The 26,793-nt window shown below is 32.7% G+C and overlaps 1 protein-coding gene across 2 annotated transcripts in view; it reads left to right on the forward strand.

The window, feature by feature from the left end:
- Positions 1 to 263: 263 nt before the first annotated feature.
- Positions 264 to 26,793, forward strand: part of LOC127724057 (cryptochrome-1-like) — a 31,523-nt gene continuing 4,993 nt past the window's right edge. The window contains exons 1-12 of one of the 2 annotated variants that reach the window (XM_052230838.1): positions 264 to 430; positions 4,886 to 4,950; positions 5,587 to 5,760; positions 6,774 to 6,913; positions 7,207 to 7,349; positions 9,233 to 9,408; positions 9,641 to 9,747; positions 11,784 to 11,924; positions 13,976 to 14,146; positions 14,423 to 14,563; positions 16,469 to 16,626; positions 18,081 to 18,274. In XM_052230838.1, the coding sequence (XP_052086798.1) occupies positions 4,938 to 4,950; positions 5,587 to 5,760; positions 6,774 to 6,913; positions 7,207 to 7,349; positions 9,233 to 9,408; positions 9,641 to 9,747; positions 11,784 to 11,924; positions 13,976 to 14,146; positions 14,423 to 14,563; positions 16,469 to 16,626; positions 18,081 to 18,274 (1,558 nt within the window). In that variant the 5' untranslated portion in view covers positions 264 to 430; positions 4,886 to 4,937. The remainder of the gene's footprint in view (positions 431 to 4,885; positions 4,951 to 5,586; positions 5,761 to 6,773; positions 6,914 to 7,206; positions 7,350 to 9,232; positions 9,409 to 9,640; positions 9,748 to 11,783; positions 11,925 to 13,975; positions 14,147 to 14,422; positions 14,564 to 16,468; positions 16,627 to 18,080; positions 18,275 to 26,793) is intronic. The other variant, XM_052230839.1, reaches the window with a different exon arrangement.

A 26,793-nucleotide genomic window follows, 5' to 3' on the forward strand; every position in this document is an offset into this window, starting at 1 on the left:
TCGATATTCAGTGTATGCATGAAATAATCCCGGTATAGCCACCAAATTTAAGCTTCATTACGAACATCTATATCTATACAGGATACAAGTTCTGTTTTCATGGACCACCAAACTTTATATCACGTTATGGCAAATAATACTTTTCAATGGTGTGCAAATAAGTACCGAGACTAAGTCTTGTCCTTCTCATTATTGGAAATTCCGGTCCTGTTTATGCATATCTATTTCCGGAGTCGTGCTTGATACTTTTGGCGTTTTACCACTTCCTGTGTATTTGTTTTGTATTTTTGTATTTTGAATTCTCCCGATTTTTCAGATTTCAATTCTTATTTTCGACACGATCGGTCGTTATTACAAGACAATAACAAGAAAACTAATGTTTTAATTATCTGAGAGTATTTTTGGAGTGTATAGTTTGAAATGTCAAAAGGTTGGGACTAGTCACCTAAATTAATTATGTAACAGGTTTAAGTCAAGATAAAAGCCCAAATGTGATGTACATTTAAAAAAAATACTTTATAGTGCAAAATTATTATGTTTTGTTCTAGCGAAAACAGGGACTGTATGTCTGTTTTTTGGTCTAATAAAGTAATATATCATTTGTACCATGACCATTTGATGCTGTATCTGTAAAGTATATCTGTATATATCCAATGAATTTCTACCAAGATCTAGGCACACCTCTGTATTTGGAGTACAATAGAAAAGTTCAATCACCGCAATAGACTATGAATTCCTCCACCAATATATTTACACTTCAAACAATATGTACACAGTTCAAGTTTTCAAATAAAATACTTATTTATGTAATCAGGTAATAGCCTAAATAGGTAAGAATTGTCTGTTAACTATTTAAATAAAAATTTTGTTTTGGACTTAGTCTAGGCGATCTGCAAACACTCTATGTGACCTATCTATTTAACTTTAAAGTTCATTTTCCTCCTACTGCTTAACATGTCCATTTTGGCAGGCATTTCATATCTCTTATTGTGCAAGTTAAAGATTAGTTGTCTACACAGAGGTTCTATTTTACTGCAGATATCTATTTGTAAATCATCACTGTTAGCATAGTGGAATGGGTTAATAATTAGTTGCATAAATTAATGTCTATCTGTGCATTAGTATATTGCAAGGCAGGAAGCTCACTACATTTACATATAATGTTTTTCAGTACGGGTGTTCGAATTTGGCAGAGGGCTTTACAACACAGCAGAAAGTGTGTTAAAGTTTCTTCAGCCTGGTCTCACAATTTACACCTTGGATCTATGTTTTTTTTATTGTAAGCTGCTCTATTTGTCTGTAGAATGTAAGTTCCAGTTGCAATTTTCATCTTTCATTTTGGGTCCTGATGACGGTGCCCTAGGCACCGAAACATGTAGATCAATAAATTTTCTGCAGCAGTCCATAAAGTGTTGTTGTTATAAGACTTTCTTCATTTTATTTGCTATATCATAACGACCCTGCATACCCGAGGTATCCACTTCAGGGACTCTACCGTACTACAGATTCACCAGGCGTTGGTTCACTTTCGTTTGTAATTGGAATTCTGTTGATATCACTTTGATTAGCACTATTTGTCGGTGCTTTGCTTTTGCACCAACTGGCATTTTATTTGCGCCACAATAAAACATTTCATTTGCGCCAATAATACAGGAAATTAGTTTAAAACAATAGATTTATTCAAAAGAGACATTTAACGATAACTTTAAAACACAGTTTTTGTTTTCATAATACAACTTATTCATCCAAAATCAGTCACAATAACCATAATGAAAGCACTATAATATACACTGATAAGTTCTTCAAACGAGACTTTTCATAAAAATGTTAAAGCACAGATCTGTTATAAATTAATGTGATCATTAAACCTGAAAGAGTAAAACTATCAGTTTGTTCTAACCACTATATACTGAAGTCAAAACCAAAAATTTGTTCTGGCACAATACTTGTAAGCAACGGTCCAGATTTTGTAAGCAATGGTCCGGATGTACTCGTGTACATTAGATAACCTATATGTGTGGTCATAAAAAATTACAGACTTATTTCCTCTATATAAAATAATGAGATGTTGTATGATTGCCAATGAGACATTGACAACTATCAACCTAAGTACAAATGAATGGAATGTAAGCAGTTATAGTCAACCGTATGGCCTTCAACAATGAAAAAAATCGATACCGTATAGACGGCTATAAACGGCCCGACATGAAAAATATATAACAATTCAATTAGGAAAACAATATGGCCTGGTCGTCTCAGAATTGACAATGTCCATCTTGACACCTCAAACATGTGAACGCTTGTATAATTTTAAACCTAAGTGACTCTCAGTTTGATATTAGAATAAGTATGAACTCACTTAATTACCCAGGGGTAAAAAAAATTATTCACTATAATGCAATGAATATTTAACACTTTCTGTTATATGCTACCTGTAAATTGGCGCAAATGTAGTTTTTATACGACCGCAAAAAAATTTTGTGGTTGTATATTGGTACGACGTTGGCGTCGTCGTCGTCCAAAGACAAATTGGTTTTCGCACTCTAACTTTAGTTTAAGTGAATGGATCTCTATGAAATTTTACCATAAGGTTCAATACCACAAAAGGAAGGTTGGGATTGATTTTGGGGGTTATGGTACCAACAGTTAAGGAATTAGGGGCCAACAATAAGCATTTTTGTAACTTCCAGACATAACTTTTGTGTTAGTGTATGGATCTCTCTGATATTGTACCACAAGGTTCCATATCACAAAGGGAATGCTTGGATTGATTTTGGGGGTAACTGCCTCAAAAATTTAGGAATTAGGGGACAAAAAAGGGGCAAAAAACAAGCATTTTTCTAGTTTCATGACAATAACTTGTGTGTAAGTCTATGGATCTTTCTGAAATTGTACTACAAGGTTCCATATATCACAAAGGGAAAGCTGGAATTGAGTTAGGGGGTTAATTGCCCAAAACGTTTAGGAATAAGGGGCCAAAAAGGGGCCAAAAATAAGCATTTTTCTGGTTTCCAGACAATAACTTGTGTTCAAGTGTATGGATCTCTCTGAAATCGTACTGCAACGTACCATACCACAAAGGGAAGGCTGGGATTGATTTTGGGGGTAATTGCCTCAAAAATTTAGGAATTAGGGACCAAAAAGGTGCAAAAAACAAGCATTTTTATAGTTTCATGACAATAACTTGTGTGTAAGTGTATGGATCTTTATGAAATTGTACTAAAAGGTTCCATATCACAAAGGGAAAGCTGGGTTTGAGTTTGGGGGTAATTGCCCTAAATGTGTAGGAATTTGGGGCCAAAAAGGGGCCAAAAAACAAGCATTTTTCTAGTTTCCAGACAATAACTTGCGTTCAAGTGTATGGATCTCTCTGAAATTGTACTGCAAGGTACCATACCACAAAGGGAAGGCTGGGATTGAGTTTGGTGGTGATGAATCATAAGGGGGTTCAAAAAATTGGGTGGGAATTTTTTTTTCTTTAAAATTTTCCATTTTAAATTGGTTATTTCTGATTGATATATAAAAGCAAATAATAATGATATGGTTTGAATAGGTAAATTAATTTTTTTTAAGTTCTTAGACCACATTTATTCTGTGTCAGAAACCTATGCTGTGTCATATATTTAATCACAATCCAAATTCAGTGCTGTATCAAGCTTGAATGTTGTGTCCATACTTGCCCCAACTGTTCAGGGGTCGTATCAAGCTGCGCCCAGCGGAGCATTTTATTACTTTTTGGCGCAAATGAAATATAACCTTATGACGCTTATATTGGATATGGTAAAAATTGGCGCAAATGCAATGCGCCCCTATTTGCTATGGCTAAAGGATGAATTTTCCCAATTTTTTATGATGATGATGATATATATTTTATGCTGGAATGATACATTATTTCTTCATTTATTCTTGATGTCCAGCATTTATGTACTGCTGTTGTAATCATTTTCTTCCATTTTCCGTTTGACAGTTCATTACAAAGTAACGATATTGAGTTTTCTAAATCATATTTGATACATATCTTTTTCATATCTATAAACCAACTGTTGCGATCCAGGCTCTTCTTAATCTGTAGTTGTCTTTCTATTAGCCTCCACTCAGTTGAGTTTTTATTTGCTCTTGTAATGTTTCCAAACATTGTTAGGCTTTTCAGATGTATTTCTGCTTCAATAGCATGAATAGGTACAAAATGTAGTAAGCCTGATATTAAGTACACAGCAGGATCAGCAACATTAATATTTAAAAAAAGAATTTGCTTTGGTAGCTTTTTGTATTGAAGTTATAAATTATCCAGTATTTAGACTTTGGGAATGTCCTGACAATGATAAAAAATCTTGCCTAAGACAGACACTGACAGAATGAAATAGGTATTCTGCCCAACAAATGCAAGAAAAAATTGTGGGCAAAAATGAAAATAGATGAGCAGAAAAAATTCCTCCTGTCCCAACCCCATCAGAAAATCAAATGGTTGACCCCTAAGTATGTGTCCCTTTTCACTGCATCCCCTTACAACAAAAATCGATTAAAAGAAGCAGATGCAGATAATTATTCCCTACTGGTTAAACCTCATTTGGCCATTTCAGATTATTAAGGATTGTGGGTAATTTAATTGTTTGTACCCCAAAATGAAAATTACGTCATATCATTGGTTGAATTTCCATTGTTTAGGATGTTATTGTTTATGCTTGTGAAAATATTACCAGGCATTCATCAGATTCTGAAATGGTGAATTAAGACAACCATGACAAATACAGCTGAATCAAAGCAGATTACGTTCTTTGTACTGCTTTATTTTACTGATCATACATGTAGGTGATTAAGAAAATATCTCCAACAGTATTTTTGTTATTTCCAATTGTTTAAATCTGTTATAAATCCCCAAAACAAGTGTTGGCATAAAGCTTCAAGGATTAGATCAAGAAATAACATGGAATGAGTCTATGATTCGAAATGGTAAACATGTACAAATTGTAGTTGGTCTGTAAATATTATGAAATGACCATTGTTGATTGAACCAAGTAGTAAATTTATGTGTGATTAGCTTTTATTTACCATACATCATGATAATATGAAAGTGTTCAAGTCAATATAACCAATTTCAAATGTACTTTTATTTATCGTCTAGATACATGTACATAAAAGTTTAATTGCCTTTTGTGTGTCATTTGATTTTTTCATTGAAATTCTATGTAGACAGCAATTTATTAGTAAAATATTAAAATAAAAAGATAAAATCAGAAGTCATAAGAGAAAAACTTTCCATTTCCTGTATGATGAACTATTTTAGTCTTGCAGATGATAGATGATAGACTTTTTTCCTGATTTCATATGTAAATATCTATCGTGGGCTGTTATTTTAGTATTTAGACTTTCACAAATGTAACCAAGGTTATGTATATAAAGATATGGATCTGACAGGTAATTTAGTAAACTATTATTTTATTTAACTGTACATGTACATGTAAAAATCTCGTATTATCCACCCTTATAGATTGTAGGGTCTATTGTCTCATGTTAAAAAAGTAAAAAACTATTTCTAGTTAACAAAATGACTGAAAGTGAAAATTCATGTAATTTTTAATGTTTTAGGAGATGCTAAGGAGCTGAACATGCCACCACAAGATTTCAATAAGCGACATGGAAATGTTTCTGTTCATTGGTTCCGGCATGGTCTTCGTCTTCATGACAACCCATCCCTCTTGGAAGCACTGAAGAATTGTACGGAGTTCTATCCTATATTTATTTTTGATGGAGAAGTTGCAGGTACGGTATAATTTATCTTATAGTTGCCATACATAATTGTGTTTCTCAGTTTTCTTCTTAATTATAAATCTTATTATATATAATAACCCATTAAAAATTAGGAGAATGATTAATAGTTGTTTTCTTAACATTCAGATATAGATTTTTCATGCATATTTAGAATAAGAACAAATTTAACAACAGATAAAGAAGGTTCTTCAAAATTGGTAAACCAGCATTAAGGGTTGGTTTGAGCCAGCAAAATAGGTAAACCAGCATTAAGGGTGGGTTTGAGCCAGCAAAATAGGTCAAAAGGAATGGAGGGTGGGTTTGGGCCTGCAGAATTGGTCAATGTAATAGAGGGTGGGTTTGGGCCAGTAAATTGATCAACAAGAATTAAGGGTGGGTTTGGACCTGCAAAGTTGGTCAACCCAATTATTAGATAAGATAAGGTCTTAACTTGAGACAAAAGATTATGTTGGTTAGGAGCAGAATTTTTAGCTGCAACATCACCATCGACTAACCCATTAAACAGTTGTTACAAGGATTGTTGAGAAATCATGGAATGTGGTGCAGTCTAAAAATATGGCATTATATTAAACATTTCCATTTTGACCATTAATGAAGCATCCAGTAGGGATAATCACAGATAACAATTCAAGGGTAGAGCTGATAGAATAATTATTTTTATCATTAAAAAATAATTACGATTTTTTTAATCTTTATACATTGATTTTAGGAAATTGAAAAAAAAGGTTAAAAGAACCAAAACAAATAATTTTGGAGTCGCCCTTGGACAGATAAAATATATGCATGGCTAGAGTACATGGGAACACTGTCCTTTTTATTGTACACTTAGAAAAGTGACTGTACCAGGACAAGAATATTAGTCATTATCCACGTATTTATAAAATTGATATTTTAGTGTTTACATGTAGTATTTTTTTTATTTTAGTAGATTAGACTTTGGAGTTTTGAAATAACCTTGGAGTTTATTTGATATATTATTAATCTTCAACAAATTATTTTTAAAGGTACCAAGCATGTTGCATTTAATCGAATGCGGTTTTTAATCGAAAGCCTGGAAGATCTGGATAGGAATTTGAGAAAATTTGGTGGTCGACTGTATGTTTTCCATGGCAAGCCTGTGGACATTCTGACCAATCTATTCAAGGTATTTTAATGAAATAATTCAAACTACCAGTACTTTTTGACTAAGTCACTCAACCAAGACTTGTTTGTAATTCAGATAATTTAGATTGTTAGTTTATATCATTTATGAATAGTATCCAATGACTGTCTAGAAATGATAGAAAAAAGAGATATGGGTGGATTAACATGAAATGGAATTCAACACATGCTTCATTATCTTCATATTTTCTTTGTTTATATAAAGTTGATACATATTAGCCTGTATACTACTCATTGATTTTTGTATCTTTACATTTATCATATATTTTATGATAGGAATGGGGTGTGACAAAGCTAACATTTGAGCAGGACCCTGAAGCAGTATGGAAACAAAGGGATGATGCTGTAAAAGAACTTTGTGATAAAAAGGAAATAGAATGTGTTGAGAGAGTATCTCATACCCTTTATGAACCAATGAAGTATGCATATTCAACAATAATAATCGTAAATTCATAAATTTTTGCAATGTTTTTTTTTAAAGCAAAAATTTCTATGGAAAAGGTTTCAGAATAATAAAAACATATGTATGCTGCATTTCTTGAAATTGCAATAATTAATATAACATTTTTGTCCATTGTTTTAAAATCGCAATAATAAATGCACTCAAAAATTTATTGAATTTACAGTATACTGCCTGCTATGGTAGATAACTAGACAGTTTTTACATCCTGGTTCTTTGTTCTACGATGGGTAGTTGTCTGGTAGGTAATCATACCACATCTCCTTATTTTTTATGGAGAAAGGTATCTGAGTTGTAGCTGAAGGACATTTTTTTTTCAATTTGGTAATTCACTGAACAACATGTATATACATGTAAAATGAATGTTGTTTTATTTAATGCAGAATGTTGATGTTTTAAATATGAAAATAAATATAACAGAACTGTTAAATATTACAACTATTATATTGGTTCAAACAGCTTTTCAACATAAAATTGGACAAGTCTATGTATGATATAACTACATACTGACTTTCTTGATAAAGCTATCTTCTGCTTTATAACATTGAACATATACTGCCATGCTATTTGGTAAACACATTGATGTATGGAAATATTTGGCAGTCACAACAAAACTGGGTCACCATGATCTTAGATGGTCCTACATTTAATACTTCAAGGATGATTTTTATTTATTTATCTAATGCTGTTAACTTAAAAACCCTATTTAAAGATAAATACAAATGGTTCCCATTAATCTTTGATATACCCACTGATTATTGAAACAGGGGGATTGTAGTGACCATTGTAACTTTTTGTGTCCTTGTTTGTTTTATTTATCTTATTTCTTCTGTACATACACTCCTTCATCCACACTTTGTATCTGCAACTCCTCTAAACCTGAGATTTTTACTGAAACTTTTTAGAGAATCTTGCATGATTAATAGCATTGAATACATGTTATTTTATGCTTTGTTTCATGTACAAACTACAAATGTTTTTTTTTTAAATTTGCTTAGGAAAAAAACATGTATTTTTTTGATATCTACAAAATCTGGCAATTGCTGCAAATGAACATTTAGATGCATAATTTAATTATAATCAAGCAATTGGATATTGATATTTTAACTAGTGCTACTTGCAATCAAGACAATAGTGCATCATACCTTTTTTGAAAGTATAATTTTAAATAAGTTTTTAAACTAGTAGCTAGCTGTTTTATTCAATTTTGTTTATTTATTTCTTACATATGTAATCTTATATCTTAATATAATACTTCCATGATAATGCTATACTAAATCACAGAAAAACAACAACAATGGAACAATACTGGAATAAAATTTTACACCAGTGTTGGTAACAGTGTGATTGTCACGTTCAGGTGATCTTGCTATTTTATTTATTCAAAGGATTTTAGTTATGTCCCCAGACTCCCCTCATAACAAAACTTAAACATTTCATGTGGAGCTGGGGGTATGCTCACCGTTTTGTTTCTTTTAGGATTTTGAATAATGTACATTTGTACAGTTCAATGTTTTGGATTGGTGGTGCATCAACTGAAGTCTTAGACTATACTGACTCTACTCAGAAAATTTTGCCATTTTTCTTTTATGATGAAAACTGCGAGATGACAGGTTTTTGCAAAAACAAAGACCCGCATTAAAATTTTGATAGAATTATTTGTCCTCAACATTTACTAAAATCGTAATCAATCTCACATTGTTTTCCACTTTTCTACAATCGCAAGAATAAATGCATGTAATTGAGCAAATATCGGAATTTGCAGAATTGGCTTTATAAGGCCAAGACAAAAATGAGTATGCAATCATAGATTCTCCTATGTCATGTATTTTTGTATTACAGAATCATAGAAAAGAATGATGGCATGCCACCTTTAACCTACAGTCTATTTAATTTGGTGGCATCAACCCTTGGTGCTCCTCCTCGACCTGTGTCTTACCCAGTGTTCCATAATATTGATCTTCCTGTATTCCCTGACCATGAGAAGAAGTTTGGTATCCCAAAACCTCAAACAGTGGGTAGGTACATACAATGCAAATATTGTTATTCTATTTAGAAATTACATGTGCTTTTACGATACTGTTGGTAAACAGATTTTGAATGTGAAAAGCTTAAGTGGAATATTGCCTCCCAAAAAAATGAATTTATAAGACATAAATTATTAAAGCTGCATGGGTTATTTCAACTTTATAACAGTAACATTACTGTGAATATAAAATAATTTTGATAGTATAATATGTATATTTAAAGGTGTGTTTCCTGATTGTAAGGAACAGAACAACAGGATCAATGAATGGAAAGGTGGAGAAACCAAAGCTCTAGACTTGTTAGAAAAACGACTTGCCATAGAGAAAAAGGTATCATGGAATATTTTTCTATCTCTTAATTTAAAAAAATAATGTAGTTCTGAAAGGTTAAACAGGCTTCAGACCACAATTAATTAGGGCCTCGCCGAATGGTGGATGCCCTATAGTGATCAGTCTGTCTGTCTGTCCGTCTGTCTGTCCACCTGTCCGTCCGTCCGTCTGTCCGTCCGTCTGTCCGTCCGTAACACATTGTGTCCGCTCTATATCTAGAGAACTGTTATGATTTCAAAGTTTATACTTGACATTTATATTAACCAACACCAGAGGGTGTGTCATAATGTATGTACAACTTCCTAGGTCAAAGGTCAAGGTCAAAAACTTTGGTTTTAGTTGACAACCCCATGTCCTGTGGTAAAGATCGTGTCCGCTCTATATCTTGAGAACCTTTATGATTTCAAAGTTTATACTTGACATGTATATAAACCAACACCAGAGGGTGTGTCATAAGTTATGTACAACTTTCTAGGTCATAGGTCAAGGTCATAAACTTTGGTTTCAGTTGACAACCCCATGTCCAATGATAAAGATACAAATTTTTTACCACACATTATTCACAGCGGGCCCACAGAGATGGCTCCCATCTCAATGATATCTAGTTTCCTTTGTTTGTGGTCTAGGAATATAGTTCCCAATTATTATATGGGGTATTTCTTCCTGAGTATTCTGACTACTGTTTTCTTTGAAAAAGTTTACTATTTAAGTGGTCCTATATATATATTGAAATAAGTAAAACATATGTGAAAAATTTATTGTTGAAAGTGAAAGTAGTGATTTGGCCAAAATGAAAGTAGGGTAGAAATTAGCCTTCGGCATTTATTCAAGATTCTTATCCTACTATTGGCATGTTAATAGGGCTCTTAAAAGAAAAAGCACAGATGGATTGTCCTGGGACAATCATATTTTATTAGAATAATAATGGTCTATAAGCAGTTGAATTTATTTCATGTTTGACACTGTGCAATTTTTTTAATTCAAATTGGCTTTTACAAAGAAATGCATTGTAACCAATGGGAAGAATAATTGTGGTCTGAGGCCAACAAGACTGAAATGTTAGTTGACACCTAATAGGAGTTATTGCCCTTCACTATTTTACCAATTTTTCCACCATATTTAGCTTTTTTCTTGAACAGTATAGTAGACAAAGAAAAGTGATAACCCTAAAATTGAACAGCACTCATAGAAAGTCTGCATAGGTTTAATAAACATGACCAAATTCTTTAATTGATTTCTCATATGAGTCATTATCTTTAAATCTTAAATAAATATGTGAAATAAATGAAATTGGTCTCAATATTCCCTAGAGTCCTAGGTAAGTTCAGGCTCCGTGGAGCCTCCAGCTAAGTAAAATATGGAAAATGAAGCAAAAAATTAATTAAGGATATTTAAGGATCTTTTCTTTTGGATTTGTTGTTAAGTTGAGTTATTTATTTTCACACTTATATTTCCAAATAAAAGTATATTGGTATTGGCTAAAGAATAACATCCCTTTTTCCTCAGATATATAAATTCTGCTGAAAAAAGCTTTTATTAAAAAATTAAACAGTGTACCATGTATTTGACAGAAAATAAGCTTTTGAAAACATTCAGGCCCATTGAACCACAACTCACTCTCTCTCAATATATACTGTAAATTCAGAAATTTATATATTGAGTTCATTAATTATTGCGATTTTTAAAATTGAGATAACTTATTGCGATTTCAAGAAAAGCTGCATATAGATATACCTATCATATATTTGAATGCAAGTTCTTATTGTGATACTCATCAAGACGCGTTATTAGCTTTAATTAAAACCTTGCAATAAATTCTGAATTTACAGTATATACATTATAAACATGTAAGATACCTGTAAGTTGAAAGAAAATTAAATAACACTGGAAATACACTATAGGTAGTCTTAACATCATTCTAATTTTCATTGGTCCAAGGAACTTGTATCTTAATATTTGTACTTAAATAAATACATGTGAACATCCTAGAAGGACACAAATATACCTGGTTTATTGCAGTTATATTTCCATTTTAGGCATACGAAGATGGATATGTGTTACCAAACCAGTACAGTCCTGATCTGCTGGGAGAACCAATGAGTATGAGTGCCCATTTGAGATTTGGTTGCTTGTCTGTCAGGAGGTTCCACTGGACCATTCATGACTTGTTTGAAAAGGTACAATATATAGGTTCTATATGATAAATAATACCACCATGGTCCTTTAAATGAATGATTGAATATCTCAAAGAAATAAAAATAACAGGAAATGTGGGATGTACATCAATGAGACAGCCATCCTAAAATGAAAGCATCCATAGGTCATTATTTTGAAATAAATATTGAATTTTCCTATTAAAATTTCCAATTTCTCTCACAAAAAAAAGAAAGTTTCCAAGAAAACTCATTTTCATGATTAACATGTGGTCTCTTGGTATCAAATACAATTATTTTTCAGGAACTTTGCGTTTATATCAGATCTTCTGGGATAGTACACGAAAAAAACAAGCTTATTTAACATGAATAAATCAAACTTTGCTAGAGTCTTAACTAAGGTGTGAAGTTTCAAAATTTCTGTACTTTAAGGTGTCAAGTTTCAGATTTAATACACACTAAGTTGTCAAGTTTCAGATTTACTTTACACTAAGTTGTCAAGTTTCAGATTTATTGTACACTAAGGTGTCAAGTTTCAGATTTACTGTACAGTAAGGTGTCAAGTTTCAGATTACTGTACAGTCAGTCAGTTCATGTGATCTATTTAATATTGCAAAAAGCAACAGGATTCAGAGTGCATTATTAAAAGCTTTAAGCCTTAATCTAACCTTAGATTTTAATAATTTATTTAAGTTTGATCACAAATTTCACATTGATTGATTGATTGGTGGTGTTTAACACCACTTTAAACACTATTGGCCATATCATGTCAGTCTGTTACTATTGGTGGGAAAAAAACGGAGTGTGCCTAGAGAGCACTACAGACCTTCTACATTGAAGTCAACTTTGATGTTTCGCATTAACAAAAAATGAGCCAAATAATTTTAGATTTACAAATATCAAATAATGTGTACTGCCTCTGGAGAACATAGATTTACTTAAATTGCACTTAAGTATCTTCTATTCCATAGAAATATATATTATTCAGTTGTTGATGGATTCATATAAGGAATATCCAAGTTGACACTTTCAAAATAACTTTTTTCACATTATTTTTCTTCTTGTGAAATTTGCCTAGATACATTATAAAAATAAGTTGGTTTGCAGCATACAGTAAAGTGGAGAAATCCATAAAAAAAAAAAGTATTTTTTTTCCTCTATCTAATTTTTACAGCTGGAAAAATATATGCCACAGGTTTTTATCACATCCTTGGTTTTATTGAAAAAAACTGAGACCGATTATTAGTACTTATATATATGATGAGGTATGACATTTTTTAGATTTCTACAGTTAAAGGCTGTTCTATTCAAACATACATAGAAGGCTGTTCTATTCAGACATACATAGAAGGCTGTTCTATTCAAACATACATAGAAGGCTGTTCTATTCAAACATACATAGAAGGCTGTTCTATTCAGACATATATAGAAGGCTGTTCTATTCAGACATACATAGAAGGATGTTCTATTCAAACATACATTCAGACATACATAGAAGGCTGTTCTATTCAGACATACATAGAAGGCTGTTCTATTCAGACATACATAGAAGGCTGTTCTATTCAGACATACATAGAAGGCTGTTCTATTCAAACATACATAGAAGGCTGTTCTATTCAAACATACATAGAAGGCTGTTCTATTCAAACATACATAGAAGGCTGTTCTATTCAGACATACATAGAAGGCTGTTCTATTCAAACATACATAGAAGGCTGTTCTATTCAAACATACATAGAAGGCTGTTCTATTCAAACATACATAGAAGGCTGTTCTATTCAGACATACATTCAGACATACATAGAAGGCTGTTCTATTCAGACATACATAGAAGGCTGTTCTATTCAAACATACATAGAAGGCTTTTTCAAATTTTTACAAGGGAAAGCAATCTACAGAGGCAGTTAAAGAATTTCACTTACGGTACATTTTCACTTAACTTGACACCTACCCATAGTGAGATTTCAAAGTGCCTTCCCTGGGTCCACATAAGTTGTCACGAAAGAGTCCTTAAGTAAATCATCTTTTTATCATATTTATTTATTATAATTATTCATTCTATATATTTCATCTAGGTCAAGCCAAAAGAAAGTAAGCCAGATGCCTTGACATGCCAACTGATTTGGAGAGAGTACTTTTATGTGATGTCAGCCAACAATATAAACTACGATAAGATGGAAGGAAACCCTATATGTCTAAACATTCCATGGTATAGAAATGATGAAATTTTGAAAAAGTGGGAAATGGTATGTCTGGTTTGTTTTTATGTTTTTTTGTTTAAAGTGAAAATGTGACAGGTTTAATGTTGCTATGATTAAAACTTATTATTATCATTAATTTCAAATTTTATACTTTATGTACAGGAAACATATTTATGACTTCTGCATCATCATCAGTAGATAAAGATTGATTTCATAATAATAAATTAAAATGTGAATTTACAGTAGTTTTTTTCTGGCTTGGTAGAAAATTCCAGCTGAATACACCAGATGGCGCTTTAATTATTCCATTTGTATTATTAGGGTCAGACTGGTTACCCATGGATTGATGCTATAATGAACCAGTTGAGACATGAAGGCTGGATCCATCATGTTGGTAGACATGCTGTAGCCTGCTTCTTGACCAGAGGAGATTTATGGATCAGTTGGGTAGATGGTTTAAAGGTAAATTTTGTCCAGGATTTTTTGTACAGACCAAGGGCAGGGGTTCAAATTTGCTTTAGATAATGAAAGGTCCAGGACCATTTGAAATTTTCCGTGAAAGGTCCTCAATAAGAAATTCAGTGGTCCTGTATAAAGCATCAGTGTAAAGGATGGTAGGTCCTTGACTTTTGTTATTCAAAAATGAAAAGTCCCCTTCTAGAAAAGACAGGTCCCGGACCTCGTACCCACACTGACTTGAACCCCTGAAGGGTCCAGAAACAGTCATATTTTCCAGGCTTAACCAATTTATGAATATGAATGACCAAGATTAACATTCAAAATTTTAGACATTCATAATAATGGAGGTGGGTCACTAAATAACTTAATTAATGATCTCTATAGTAATTTTATTTCTAACAGGGACATTAATATGTTCGCCAAATGTAATGGTTCTTAAGACACATAAGCAATGGGTGTCATGGAAAATGACCAGTACAGCCTCTGGCAAAAGACATATAAGTAGGTCAGGGAGGCATGCATTATGGTTGGAAAAACTGTTTGCAACAGTTACTAGAGATTGAGTGAAAGTATGATAAAAAAATCAATTAAAAGTCTTGTAGATAAAGGGAACAGCTGCTACTGACCTTTTTGGAAAAGTAATATATTTCTGATAACTCTAACCTATTTACAACCAAAGCTAAAGAAATGATATATGCAAGAATCTTCATGATTGTGTCCACGACAGCCTTTGTTTATGAGTCTTTGAACACCATTAGATTTGGCAAACATATCCACTTTCCCTGTTAGAAATAGAAATTGTGGCAAAATCTGAAAATCCGGTAAACAGGCAAAGGATAGATTCCTACCAAGCATTAGTGAATGGTATATTTGTTACCCTCTTTATGAGGGTCTGGATGGTGTTTAAAGAATAGAGAGGCAAACTTATTAAATAGTAGAGAATAAATAAAGAATAGAGAAAATGGTAAAAAAAAAAACACAATAAAGAAATAAAGGACCCCATTCAGACCCTCTTTATTGCTGTTCTGTAATCCAAATTGACAACTGATACTGAAGATAGAAAAGATGTATTTGATTTAATGCTCTGAATATTGCAGTAAAAGTTGCTGATTTCATCCAGTTTTGCCAATTAAACATAATTTGGAAAAATTGCTTGGAAATCTTTTGCTTTGAAGCCACTTTGGTCAGTTTTAATAACACCTTTATTGAAATATACTTGGATTGTCTGCTGTAAAAGTAATGTTGTTTTTTCAGATTTCCAATATAAAATGGTTGTTACTTAATTAGAAATTTAGGTAAACAAGTGTTTTGAAATAGTTTGTTTGTTTTAATTTGTTTGAATATTGTTTTGTTTGTTTGATTTTGAGTGTGTTTTTTTGCGGGGGAGGGAGGGAGTACATTAATTTAATCTGAAACAAGATGAAAAACTAGTATTTTATTACTTGCTAGAAAAATTCATTTCAGTGATATATGTTTTTACATTAACCAAGCTCTTTGGAACCTCTAGTTTTATTTTTCTTGATAAAAGGGCAAGCAACTTAATTTTTATCAACAATAGACATAAATGAAATATAATTTAAAAATGAAGACAAAAAAAAGACAAAACTGGTCAAAATTTTTATATCTAGCCTTTCAATTTTACTTTTGTTTTTTTTAAATGAATACCATTTAAATAGTTTGAGTTAGATATTCAATTGCACATTTACAGTTTATTAAATGCAAAGACCTTATGCAGTTTCTTATTTGTCAGTTTTAGATATTCTGAGAATTAGTAGCCTAAAATTATTTCAATATTACTGTTGTTTAAGTATTCCTAATAATCAATAAATACAAATTTGGTTTATAGAATTATAGGAAGAAATATTTGTAGAACTGTCCTCCACTAACTGCATTCATTCTAATTGATAGATTTTCCTGAAATACTTAATTGATGCTGATTGGTCAGTTTCTGCTGGGAATTGGATGTGGGTGTCCAGTTCAGCATTTGAGAAGGTCCTACAATGTCCCAAGTGTTTCTGCCCAGTTGGATATGGTCGTAGAATGGATAGGACAGGAGAGTACATCAGGTAACACTAAAACTGGACATGATGGGAGACCAAAAACAAATTAATATATTAAAAAGGATGGGGTTATATCAGACAAAGTATAAGATACAAAGTATACATATATAGAATAACTATGCATGTCTCGAACTATTAAATTTATTTGTACAAGGCTTAGAAACAGGTTGAAAGTGAGGCTGTGGAGAGCATTTCTATTCTGTTTTAAGCCCGAGTACAAATAAATTTTATATTTCGCGACATATATACTTATCTCTTTATACTGCAACTCTTACAACTTTTTCAAATGAAATATTTCGGGTTATAACCATTAATTTGGAATTTGAAGTGGACGATGTAGAAATTCTGTGACCCTGTATTTTTAGCTCACCTGGCCCGAACCAAGATGGCCGCCATGGCTAAAAATTGAACATAGGGGTAAAATGTAGATTTTGGCTTATATCTCTGAAACCAAAGCATTTAGAGTAAATATGACTGATTATAAGGTCAAGATCTATCTGCCCTGAAATTTTCAGACAAATCTGACAACCTGTTGTTGGGTTGCTGCCCCTGAATTGGTAATTTTAAGGAAATTTTGCAGTTTTTGGTTATTATCTTGAATATTATTATAGATAGAGATAAACTGTGAACAGCAATAATGTTCAGCAAAGTAAGATCTACAAATAAGTTGTCATGACCAAAATTTTCAGTCGACCCCTTTAGGAGTTATTGCCCTTAATAGTCAATTTTTAACAATTTTTTGTAAATTTTTGTAATCTTTTACAAAAATCTTCTTCTCTGAAACTACTAAGACAAATTTAACCATACTTGGCCATAATCATTATTAGGGTATCTAGTTTCAAAAATTTGTCCGATGACCCCGCCTTCCAACCATCATGGCCGACTTGGTTAAAAATAAAACATAGGGGTAAAATGCAGTTTTTGGTTTATATCTCTGAAACTAAAGCATTTAGAGCAAATCTGACAGGTGGCTAAAATGTTCATCAGATTAAGATTTATCTGCCCTGAAATTTTCAGACGAATCCGACAACCCATTGTTGGGTTGCTGCCCCTGAGTTAGTTATTTTACAATAATTTTGCAGTTTTTTGTTATTATCTTAGATATCATTATAATATCTAATATCTAATACTATTAGTTATGATTTTAACCTTATTTTACATGATTTCCAAAGCATCAGTAAATACAGGTGAGCGACACAGGCTCTTGAGAGCCTCTAGTTTATCCTGATACTCATGTTAGTATTTTTATAGTTTTTTTTCCCCATAAGAGTGATTCATTCTTCTCGGAGCCTCTTGTTAATGTATTAGATAGGGAGCATGAATCACATTAATACATTTCTGTAGTTCTATAGTTAGGCATCAGTGTTTGATAGATGAAAAATTGTTAAAAGGTTCATACAAGAACCAAATATGTCTCACTTTATTGCAAAATTGTGATTTCCAGTTTATTTCCATTACAGACGATACTTGCCCGTGTTGAAGGATATGCCTTTGAGGTATTTGTTTGAACCATGGAAGGCTCCATTAGCAGTGCAACAGAAGGCTCATTGTATTGTAGGGAAAGATTATCCACATCCAATTGTAAACCATAAAGAGGCTTCAAATGAATGTGCTAGTGCCATGAACAAGGTCATTGAGAGTTTTAAAGGAAAAGGTTAATATTTATACATTTATTTGTATTGTATATTAAATAATGTCATGGGGGCCTCAGTGGCCAAGTGGGCCAAGTAGTCCCAACTACTGTATCACTAGCCTGTCAACACTGAGGTTGTGAGGTTGAACCTGGCACATGGCAGGTTCATTTCGACTCCAATGCCGAAGGTTGATTGTTCTTTCCCTGCACTCTGGTTTCTTCCACCAATAAAAACTGACTGCAATGAAATAGCCAATAGTGCTGGCAGTAAACACCAATCAATCAATCAATCATTGAATAATGTCATATAATTTTTAAAGGCAGTGCTTTAATGCCTTTCTGGTTGCCGTGTTAATCTTTCCTTCCGCGATATCAGACATATCTACGTGGGACCACAAGTAGATCCAGAAATATTGAATTCTCTCCTCTTTTTTTTGTGATATAAAATGTTTTTTGTTTCATTTCATTTACATTGGGAAATAAAGAAACGATCATTGTGTTTTGTTAATTTTAAAAACTTTTGATATAATTGTATTTTGCATTATTAGCAGTCAACCGATTGACAAATTAGAATTATTTGAATTCCGTGTGGAAAGAGGTCGGGTCAATTTCGAGTGTTATCTGAAATCTAGATGTTTTCAAATCATTTCAGTCGTTGATATAACAATTAAAGGTCGACTGAACATGAATTATATTTCATATTATAAAATTTAAAGCGCATTTCTGTTTATGCACGTGAAGCCGTATGACGTTATCGTTATATAAAAAGTAGCAAATTATCGTTCCTCAGTAGGTGGCGCCGTGGTAGCCGATCCTGTTTCATAACTTCCGGTTTCTGCACTGTGCAAATTTTTAATTAACAATGCCTAGTACTTGTTGTTGTGTACCTGGATGTCATTTAAGAGGAGGACATGCATTTCCAAATGATTTAAAAAGAAGGAAAAGTTGGATCAACGCCATGGTCCATACGCAGATTGGACGAGAACACGAATCTCAATCAGCTGTTCAGCCTGTTGTTTACAAGGCACATTTAAGTCATTTTACTGAAAACGACTACGTGCAGGAAAATATTCATGGTAAAACTTTATTTTCTTTTTGAAATACATACAGTTATATATATAATCGCCATGCGAATAAACCAAAGTCTGTTTACAACTGCAATTATCGTTTTAGGTTAAAAGAGGGTGGTTAATTCAAGACGTCATATTTTTTTTTATTACGTTTCAATGTGATCTGTTTAAGATTTTTTGGTGAATGCTACAAATATTATGATTTCTTACAAGAGGTATATCATACTGAGAATTATTTTAGCAGTAATTATGCTAATGTAGTAATGACAGGAATGCATAAGCCATGCCTCGTAGGCTTTCTTGAAAAATATCAATGACAATGTTAACAGGAACAAAACAATGACATGCTCTCATCTATATTTTAGTTATTTAGGTAATTGTGTTGCATAAGTCTCTCATTGTTTGTCCTTTTGATTTACATAACATACATTGAATCAGGCAAACATTGTTTTATCCACATTGTAATGAATAAATCTAGTTAATATTTTGCCAGGTAGTACAAAGTATAAATTGCTAATGGAAGTTCATTTAATTTTCAAAAAAATAATGCTTTATAACTTTTTTCAGGGCGCAAACCCACCATACAGAGACTTATGTCTACTGCCATTCCCAGCCTATTTTCCTAGACTAAGCAAGAGACTGAATCGTCTGCAAAAAGAAAAATCAGGGCAGTTTCCTGTGAAAACAAAACTAAACTCGTTGAATATTGTAGTAGAAATCTAGAGGAAAGTTTTGATTGTGAAGTTGGTTTTTCTGAAGAAGTCATTCATACTGCAGGAAGGATTTATGAATGTCCACCACCAACTGCCGAGCTAATGTTGAGCTTCACGGATGGAATAACACAAACACCATCAATGCCTATGTTTTCAGCAGAGGATTTCGCAAATGATGATACAGCCATGCATTTTAATACCGGTTTAGAGTCATATACTAAATTTTTATTTGTTTTGACCATGGTTGGTCCAGCAGCACATTGTTTGAGATACATATATTTTCAAATTGATAGAGTGTCAGTTGAAAATCAGTTTTTTTGCGACTTTGATGAAAATTGAGGCATTATATAACCAACTTTGAACTGTCTAGATTGTTTTCAATATCTGAACCTAGTGTTACATACGTAGGAATATTGTGTATACATGGATTGTTTTTATGTCTAAATAGTGGTGAGAGGCTAACACTTGGCCATCTAGTGGTTTAGTCAGGTATTTTTTATACGACCGCAAAAAATTTTTGAGGTCGTATATTGGTATGACGTTGTCGTCGACGTCATCGTCGTCATCCGAAGACACATTGGTTTTCGCACTCTAACTTTAGTTTAAGTATAAAGATCTCTATGAAATTTTACCATAAGGTTCAATACCACAAAAGGAAGGTGGGGATTGATTTTGGGGGTTATGGTACCAACAGTTAAGGAATTAGGGACCAAAAAGGGGCCAAAATAAGCATTTTTGTAACTTCCAGACATAACTTGTGTGTTAGTGTATGGATCTCTCTGACATTGTACCACAAGGTTCCATATCACAAAGGGAATGCTGGGATTGATTTTGGGGGTAATTGCCCCCAAATTTTAGGAATTAGGGGCCAAAAAGGGGAAAAAAACAAGCATTTTTCTAGTTTCATGACAATAACTTGTGTTCAGGTGTATGGATCTTTATGAAATTGTACTACAAGGTTCCATATCACAAAGGGAAAGCTGGGTTTGAGGTGGGGGTAATTGCCCTAAATGTTTAGGAATTTGGGGCCAAAAAGGGGCCAAAAAACAAGCATTTTTCTAGTTTCCAGACAATAACTTGTGTTCAAGTGTATGGATCTCTCTGAAATTGTACTGCAAGGTACCATAACACAAAGGGAAGTCTGGGATTGAGTTTGGGGGTGATGAATCATAAGGGGGTTCAAAAAATTTGGGGGGGGTTTCCTTTTTTTTTCTTTAAAATTTTCCATTTTAAATTGGTTATTTCTGATTTATATATAAAAGCAAATAATAATGATATGGTTTGAATAGGTAAATTAAAAAAATTTAAGTTCTTAGACCACATTCATTCTGTGTCAGAAACCTATGCTGTGTCAAATATTTAATCACAATCCAAATTCAGTGCTGTATCAAGCTTGAATGTTGTGTCCATACTTGCCCCAACTGTTCAGGGTTCGACCTCTGCGGTCGTATCAAGCTGTGCCCCAGCGGAGCATTTTATTGCCATTTGACTTCAAATTAAAGTTTCCTACAACTAGGATTATTATTGACAGCACAGAATGTCCCTTGAAAAAAACCTATAGGCTATTAGCTCCTAGAGCAACCTTTTCATCATATAAAAACAGAAACACTGAAAACACTTGTATGTTCGACACCTGGTGGTTTAGTCAACAATATGTCTCTTATGCATACATGTATGTTGGTTGTACCAGTGACCGTCAAATAGTTGAACGATGTAGAATAGTTCAATTATGTGATCCAGGTGACAGTGTGATGGCAGATAAAGGTTTTAATGTGCAGGATTTGTTTGCTAATGTTGTCAATATTCCAACTTTTTTCAAAAAGTGAAACAGAATTAGTTTGAAAACTCTTTTACGGGAAAGAAAAGTCTCCAATAAAAGCGTGCATACAGAGCGAATTATTGGACTTTGCAAAACATACAAAATTAGAACTTCAATTGTGCCAAAGGATGCATAAATGAAAGAAGGAAAAGTGACACAATGAATTTTGTTCTGATATATATATTTACAATTACATGTACATGTAAATTGTAATGCATATAAAAAAAAGGAGATGTGGTATGATATTCAGTGAGTTTATCAAACCAAAGAGCATAAGAAATGGGTTTAAGCAGTTACAGGTGTTAATGTAACCGTACAATCTCTAACAATGAGAAGAACTCTTACCGTGTAGAGAATTTCAGAGATCTTACAGTTAAGTTTTGTTTTTGGGTTGAATCATTTTCTTCTATTGTCTTACAGATATGGAGAGGTGGTTAAAATGCTAATGAGACAACTATTATGACAGTGACCAAACAACGAGTCTTTGAGATGTCATTTTTTGTCGAGCCTTCGACTTTTGTCAAAAAAGCGAGACATAGCGATCCTACATTCCGTCGGCGGCGTCGTCGTCGTTATCGTCGGCGGCGTCCACAAATATTCACTCTGTGGTTAAAGTTTTTGAAATTTTAATAACTTTCTTAAACTATCCTGGATTTCTACCAAACTTGGACAGAAGCTTGTTTATGATCATAAGATTATATTCAAAAGTAAATTTTGTAAAAAAAAAATCCATTTTTTCCGTATTTTACTTATAAATGGACTTAGTTTTTCTGCCAGGAAACATTACATTCACTCTGTGGTTAAAGTTTTTGAAATTTTAATAACTTTCTTAAGCTATCCTGGATTTCTACCAAACTTGGAAAGAAGCTTGTTTATGATCATAAGATAGTATCCAGAAGTAAATTTTGTAAAAAAAAAAATCCATTTTTTCCGTATTTTACTTATAAATGGACTTAGTTTTTCTGCCAGTTAACATTACATTCACTCTGTGGTTAAAGTTTTTAAAATTTTAACAACTTTCTTAAACTATCCTGGATTTGTACCACACTTGGACAGAAGCTTGTTTATGATCAAAAGCTAGTATCTAGAAGGAAATTTTGATCAAATTTTGTTCCATTTTTTCCGTATTTTACTTATAAATGGACTTATTTTTTCTTCCAGTTAACTTTACATACAGTCTGCAGTTAAAGTTTTAAAAACATTTATTAGATTCAAAAACCATCCTGGATTTTTACCAAACTTGGACAGAAGCTACTTACAATCAAAAGATAGTATAGAGAGGAATATTTTTATTAATTTTTTTCCTCATTTTTGTTGAGCCTGCGATTAACAGCAAAAGTAGGCGAGACACTGGGTTCTGCGGAACCCTTACGAATTTTTTCTTAAATAAGAACTCCTTTTTTGTTCATAAATTACTTTCTACTTGGAAATAATTTTGCTTGGAGTTATAGTTTCTAGAAAAAGTATTGTCATCGAAAGAGTTGACATGTTGCAATGTACATTTAATATTATGTTACTTGATAAAATTGAGAATGGAAATGGGGAATAAGGTCAAAGAGACAACAACCCGACCAAAGAGCAGACAACAGCCGAAGGCCACCAATGGGTCTTCAAGGCAGCGAGAAAATCCTGCACCCAGAGGTGGTCCTCAGCTGGCCCCTAATTGAAATGTGTACAAGTTCAGTGATAATGGACTTCACACTGAACTCCAAAACATATAAATGAACTAAAATTCAAAAACATACAATACTAACAAAGGCCAGAGGCTCCTGACTTGGGACAGTCGCAAAAATGTGACTTGATGTTCTTACAATACACACAATACAGTGACTAAGCAATCATTATGAACTACTTCATAGGATGGAAGTCATTGAATATGCTAATATAATCAATAATAAAGAAAAGTCCATTTATATTTATAAGGAAAAGTTCTTTTATGTCTTCAAAGCATGAAAAATGCATACCATGGTGAGGTACAGAAAAACATATATATACGGTGATTATCACCATGGTTGAAATTTATTTTCTGAAGTAAAGGAAGACAATGTGTACCCCATTGTTAAATTTACATTGCATTTAAGATTAAAATAGATATCTTGAGATTGACTGTATGTTACCATAGTTTACAAATAAAATTAATATAACACATTATCCATATAAAGTGTATTTTATAATTATGCCACAATATCTATTATCATCAACCATGCCAAAATATATGCTTGGTATATCCAATATGTAATTTCACAGATACACACATATACTATCAGTATGTGCAAGTTAATTATATCAAAGTAACAGTCATACAAATTGCCCTTAAACATCAAAATCATTAAATGTACTGAGATTTAATACCAGCATTCTTGTTGGCATATATACTTTACCATGAGCTGTGTTGCATATACATGGCATATAAACAAGTGTTCACCATATTCTTAAAGCTGTTGAATCCAAGGATAGCAGGTAAATACCATCATACATATATAAAATGATAGATAGACAACGTCATCTATGCACGATAAGTTCAACAGGAGTATTCTACATAGTTCTATGCTACCAAATCAAAAGTTTATATAAAAGAAAGAAGTCAAAGGTTTCCCTTCATAGTTTAGTTACATATATTTTTATGCCCCCGCCGTAGCGGAGGGGGCATTAAGTTTTACCCTTGTCCGTCTGTACGTACGTACGTCCCAAAATTGGTTTCTGTTCTCTAACTCAACCAAATGTTATGAAACTTATACACAATGCTTATTACCACAAAACACAGATCAAGTTTGAATTTTGGTGGCGTCACTTTTACCGTTCTAGAGTTATGCCCCTTTACAAATGGAAAATAGCTGAATTTATCGTTTCCGTTCTCTAACTTTAGTTTGCCTCAACCAAATGTTATGAAACTTATACACAATGCTTATTACCACAAAACACAGATCAAGTTTGAATTTTGGTGGCGTCACTTTTACCGTTCTAGAGTTATGCCCCTTTACAAATGGAAAATAGCTGAATTTATCGTTTCCGTTCTCTAACTTTAGTTTGCCTCAACCAAATGTTATGAAACTTATACACAATGCTTATTACCACAAAACACAGATCAAGTTTGAATTTTGGTGGCGTCACTTTAACCGTTGTAGAGTTATGCCCCTTTAGAAATGGAAAAATTGCAAAATTTTTATTTTCTTCTAATTAAACTAGTAATTTTTAAAATTGGAGTTATCTTCCTTTATCCATGATTATAGTTGAATCAACTACAATCAATGCTTAATACAATGCAATGTTTAATTTTGACTTCCACTGATAAAACACAGATCAAGTTGAATTTGGGTAGTGTCACTTTAACCATTATTGAGTTATGCCCCTTTATAAATTGAAAGATTGCAAAATGTTTAGTTTCCATTCTGTAACTTAAGTTTGCCCCAACCAAACATTATGAAATCTATACACAATATTCATTACCACAAAACTAAGATCAAGTACAAATTTTTTGTTTCCGTTTTCTAACTTTAGTTTGTTAGTTCTGTTCTCTACTTAAGTTAGCCACAACCAAATGTTATGAGACTTACACACAATGCTTATTACCACAAAACTCAGATTAAGTTCAAATTTGGTTAGCGTCACTTTTACCGTTCTTCAGTTATGTCCCTGTATAACTATATGATATGCAAGCGGGGGCATCATCTGAGTCCACATGTGGCCACTATTAACATTTATTTTTTTGAACCTGAGGATGTTGAATGTAATGTTATGAAACTTATACACAATGCTTATTACCACAAAACACAGATCAAGTTTGAATTTTGGTGGCGTCACTTTTACCGTTCTAGAGTTATGCCCCTTTACAAATGGAAAATTGCTGAATTTATCGTTTCCGTTCTCTAACTTTAGTTTGCCTCAACCAAATGTTATGAAAATTATACACAATGATGCTTATTACCACAAAACACAGATCAGGTTTGAATTTTGGTGGCATCACTTAAACTGTTCTTGAGTTATGCCCCTTAATAAACTGTTCTTGAGTTATGCCCCTTAATAAATGGAAAAATTGCTGAATTTTTCGTTTCTGTTCTCTAACTTTAGTTTGCCTCAACCAAATGTTATGAAACTTATACACAATGCTTATTACCACAAAACACAGATCAAGTTTGAATTTTGGTGGCGTCACTTTAACAGTTGTAGAGTTATGCCCCTTTAGAAATGGAAAAATTGCAAAATTTTTATTTTCTTCTAATTAAACTAGTAATTTTTAAAATTGGAGTTATCTTCCTTTATCCATAATTATAGTTGAATCAACTACAATCAATGCTTAATACAATGCAATGTTTAATTTTGACTTCCACTGATAAAACACAGATCAAGTTGAATTTGGGTAGTGTCACTTTAACCATTATTGAGTTATGCCCCTTTATAAATTGAAAGATTGCAAAATGTTTAGTTTCCATTCTGTAACTTAAGTTTGCCCCAACCAAACATTATGAAATCTATACACAATATTCATTACCACAAAACTAAGATCAAGTACAAATTTTTTGTTTCTGTTTTCTAACTTTAGTTTGTTAGTTCTGTTCTCTACTTAAGTTAGCCTCAACCAAATGTTATGAAACTTATACACAATGCTTATTACCACAAAACTCAGATTAAGTTCAAATTTGGTTAGTGTCACTTTTACCGTTCTTCAGTTATGTCCCTGTATAACTATATGATATGCAAGCGGGGGCATCATCTGAGTCCACATGTGGACACTATTCACATTTATTTTTTTGTACCTGAGGATGTTGAATATAGATCATTATACAAATAAGGAGATATGGTATGATTGCCAATTAAACAACTATCATCCATGCTTACTAGTAACAAACCACATTTGCAAAGTTGAATAAAATACAGTTGATAACTGGTATTTATTCCTAAAAAGAAAATGCCCAACTATATCAAACAGAATTTGACTAT

The sequence above is a fragment of the Mytilus californianus genome, unplaced genomic scaffold (genome assembly GCF_021869535.1).
Source record: "Mytilus californianus isolate M0D057914Y unplaced genomic scaffold, xbMytCali1.0.p SCAF_14, whole genome shotgun sequence".
Classification (NCBI taxonomy): Eukaryota; Metazoa; Mollusca; class Bivalvia; order Mytilida; family Mytilidae; genus Mytilus; species Mytilus californianus.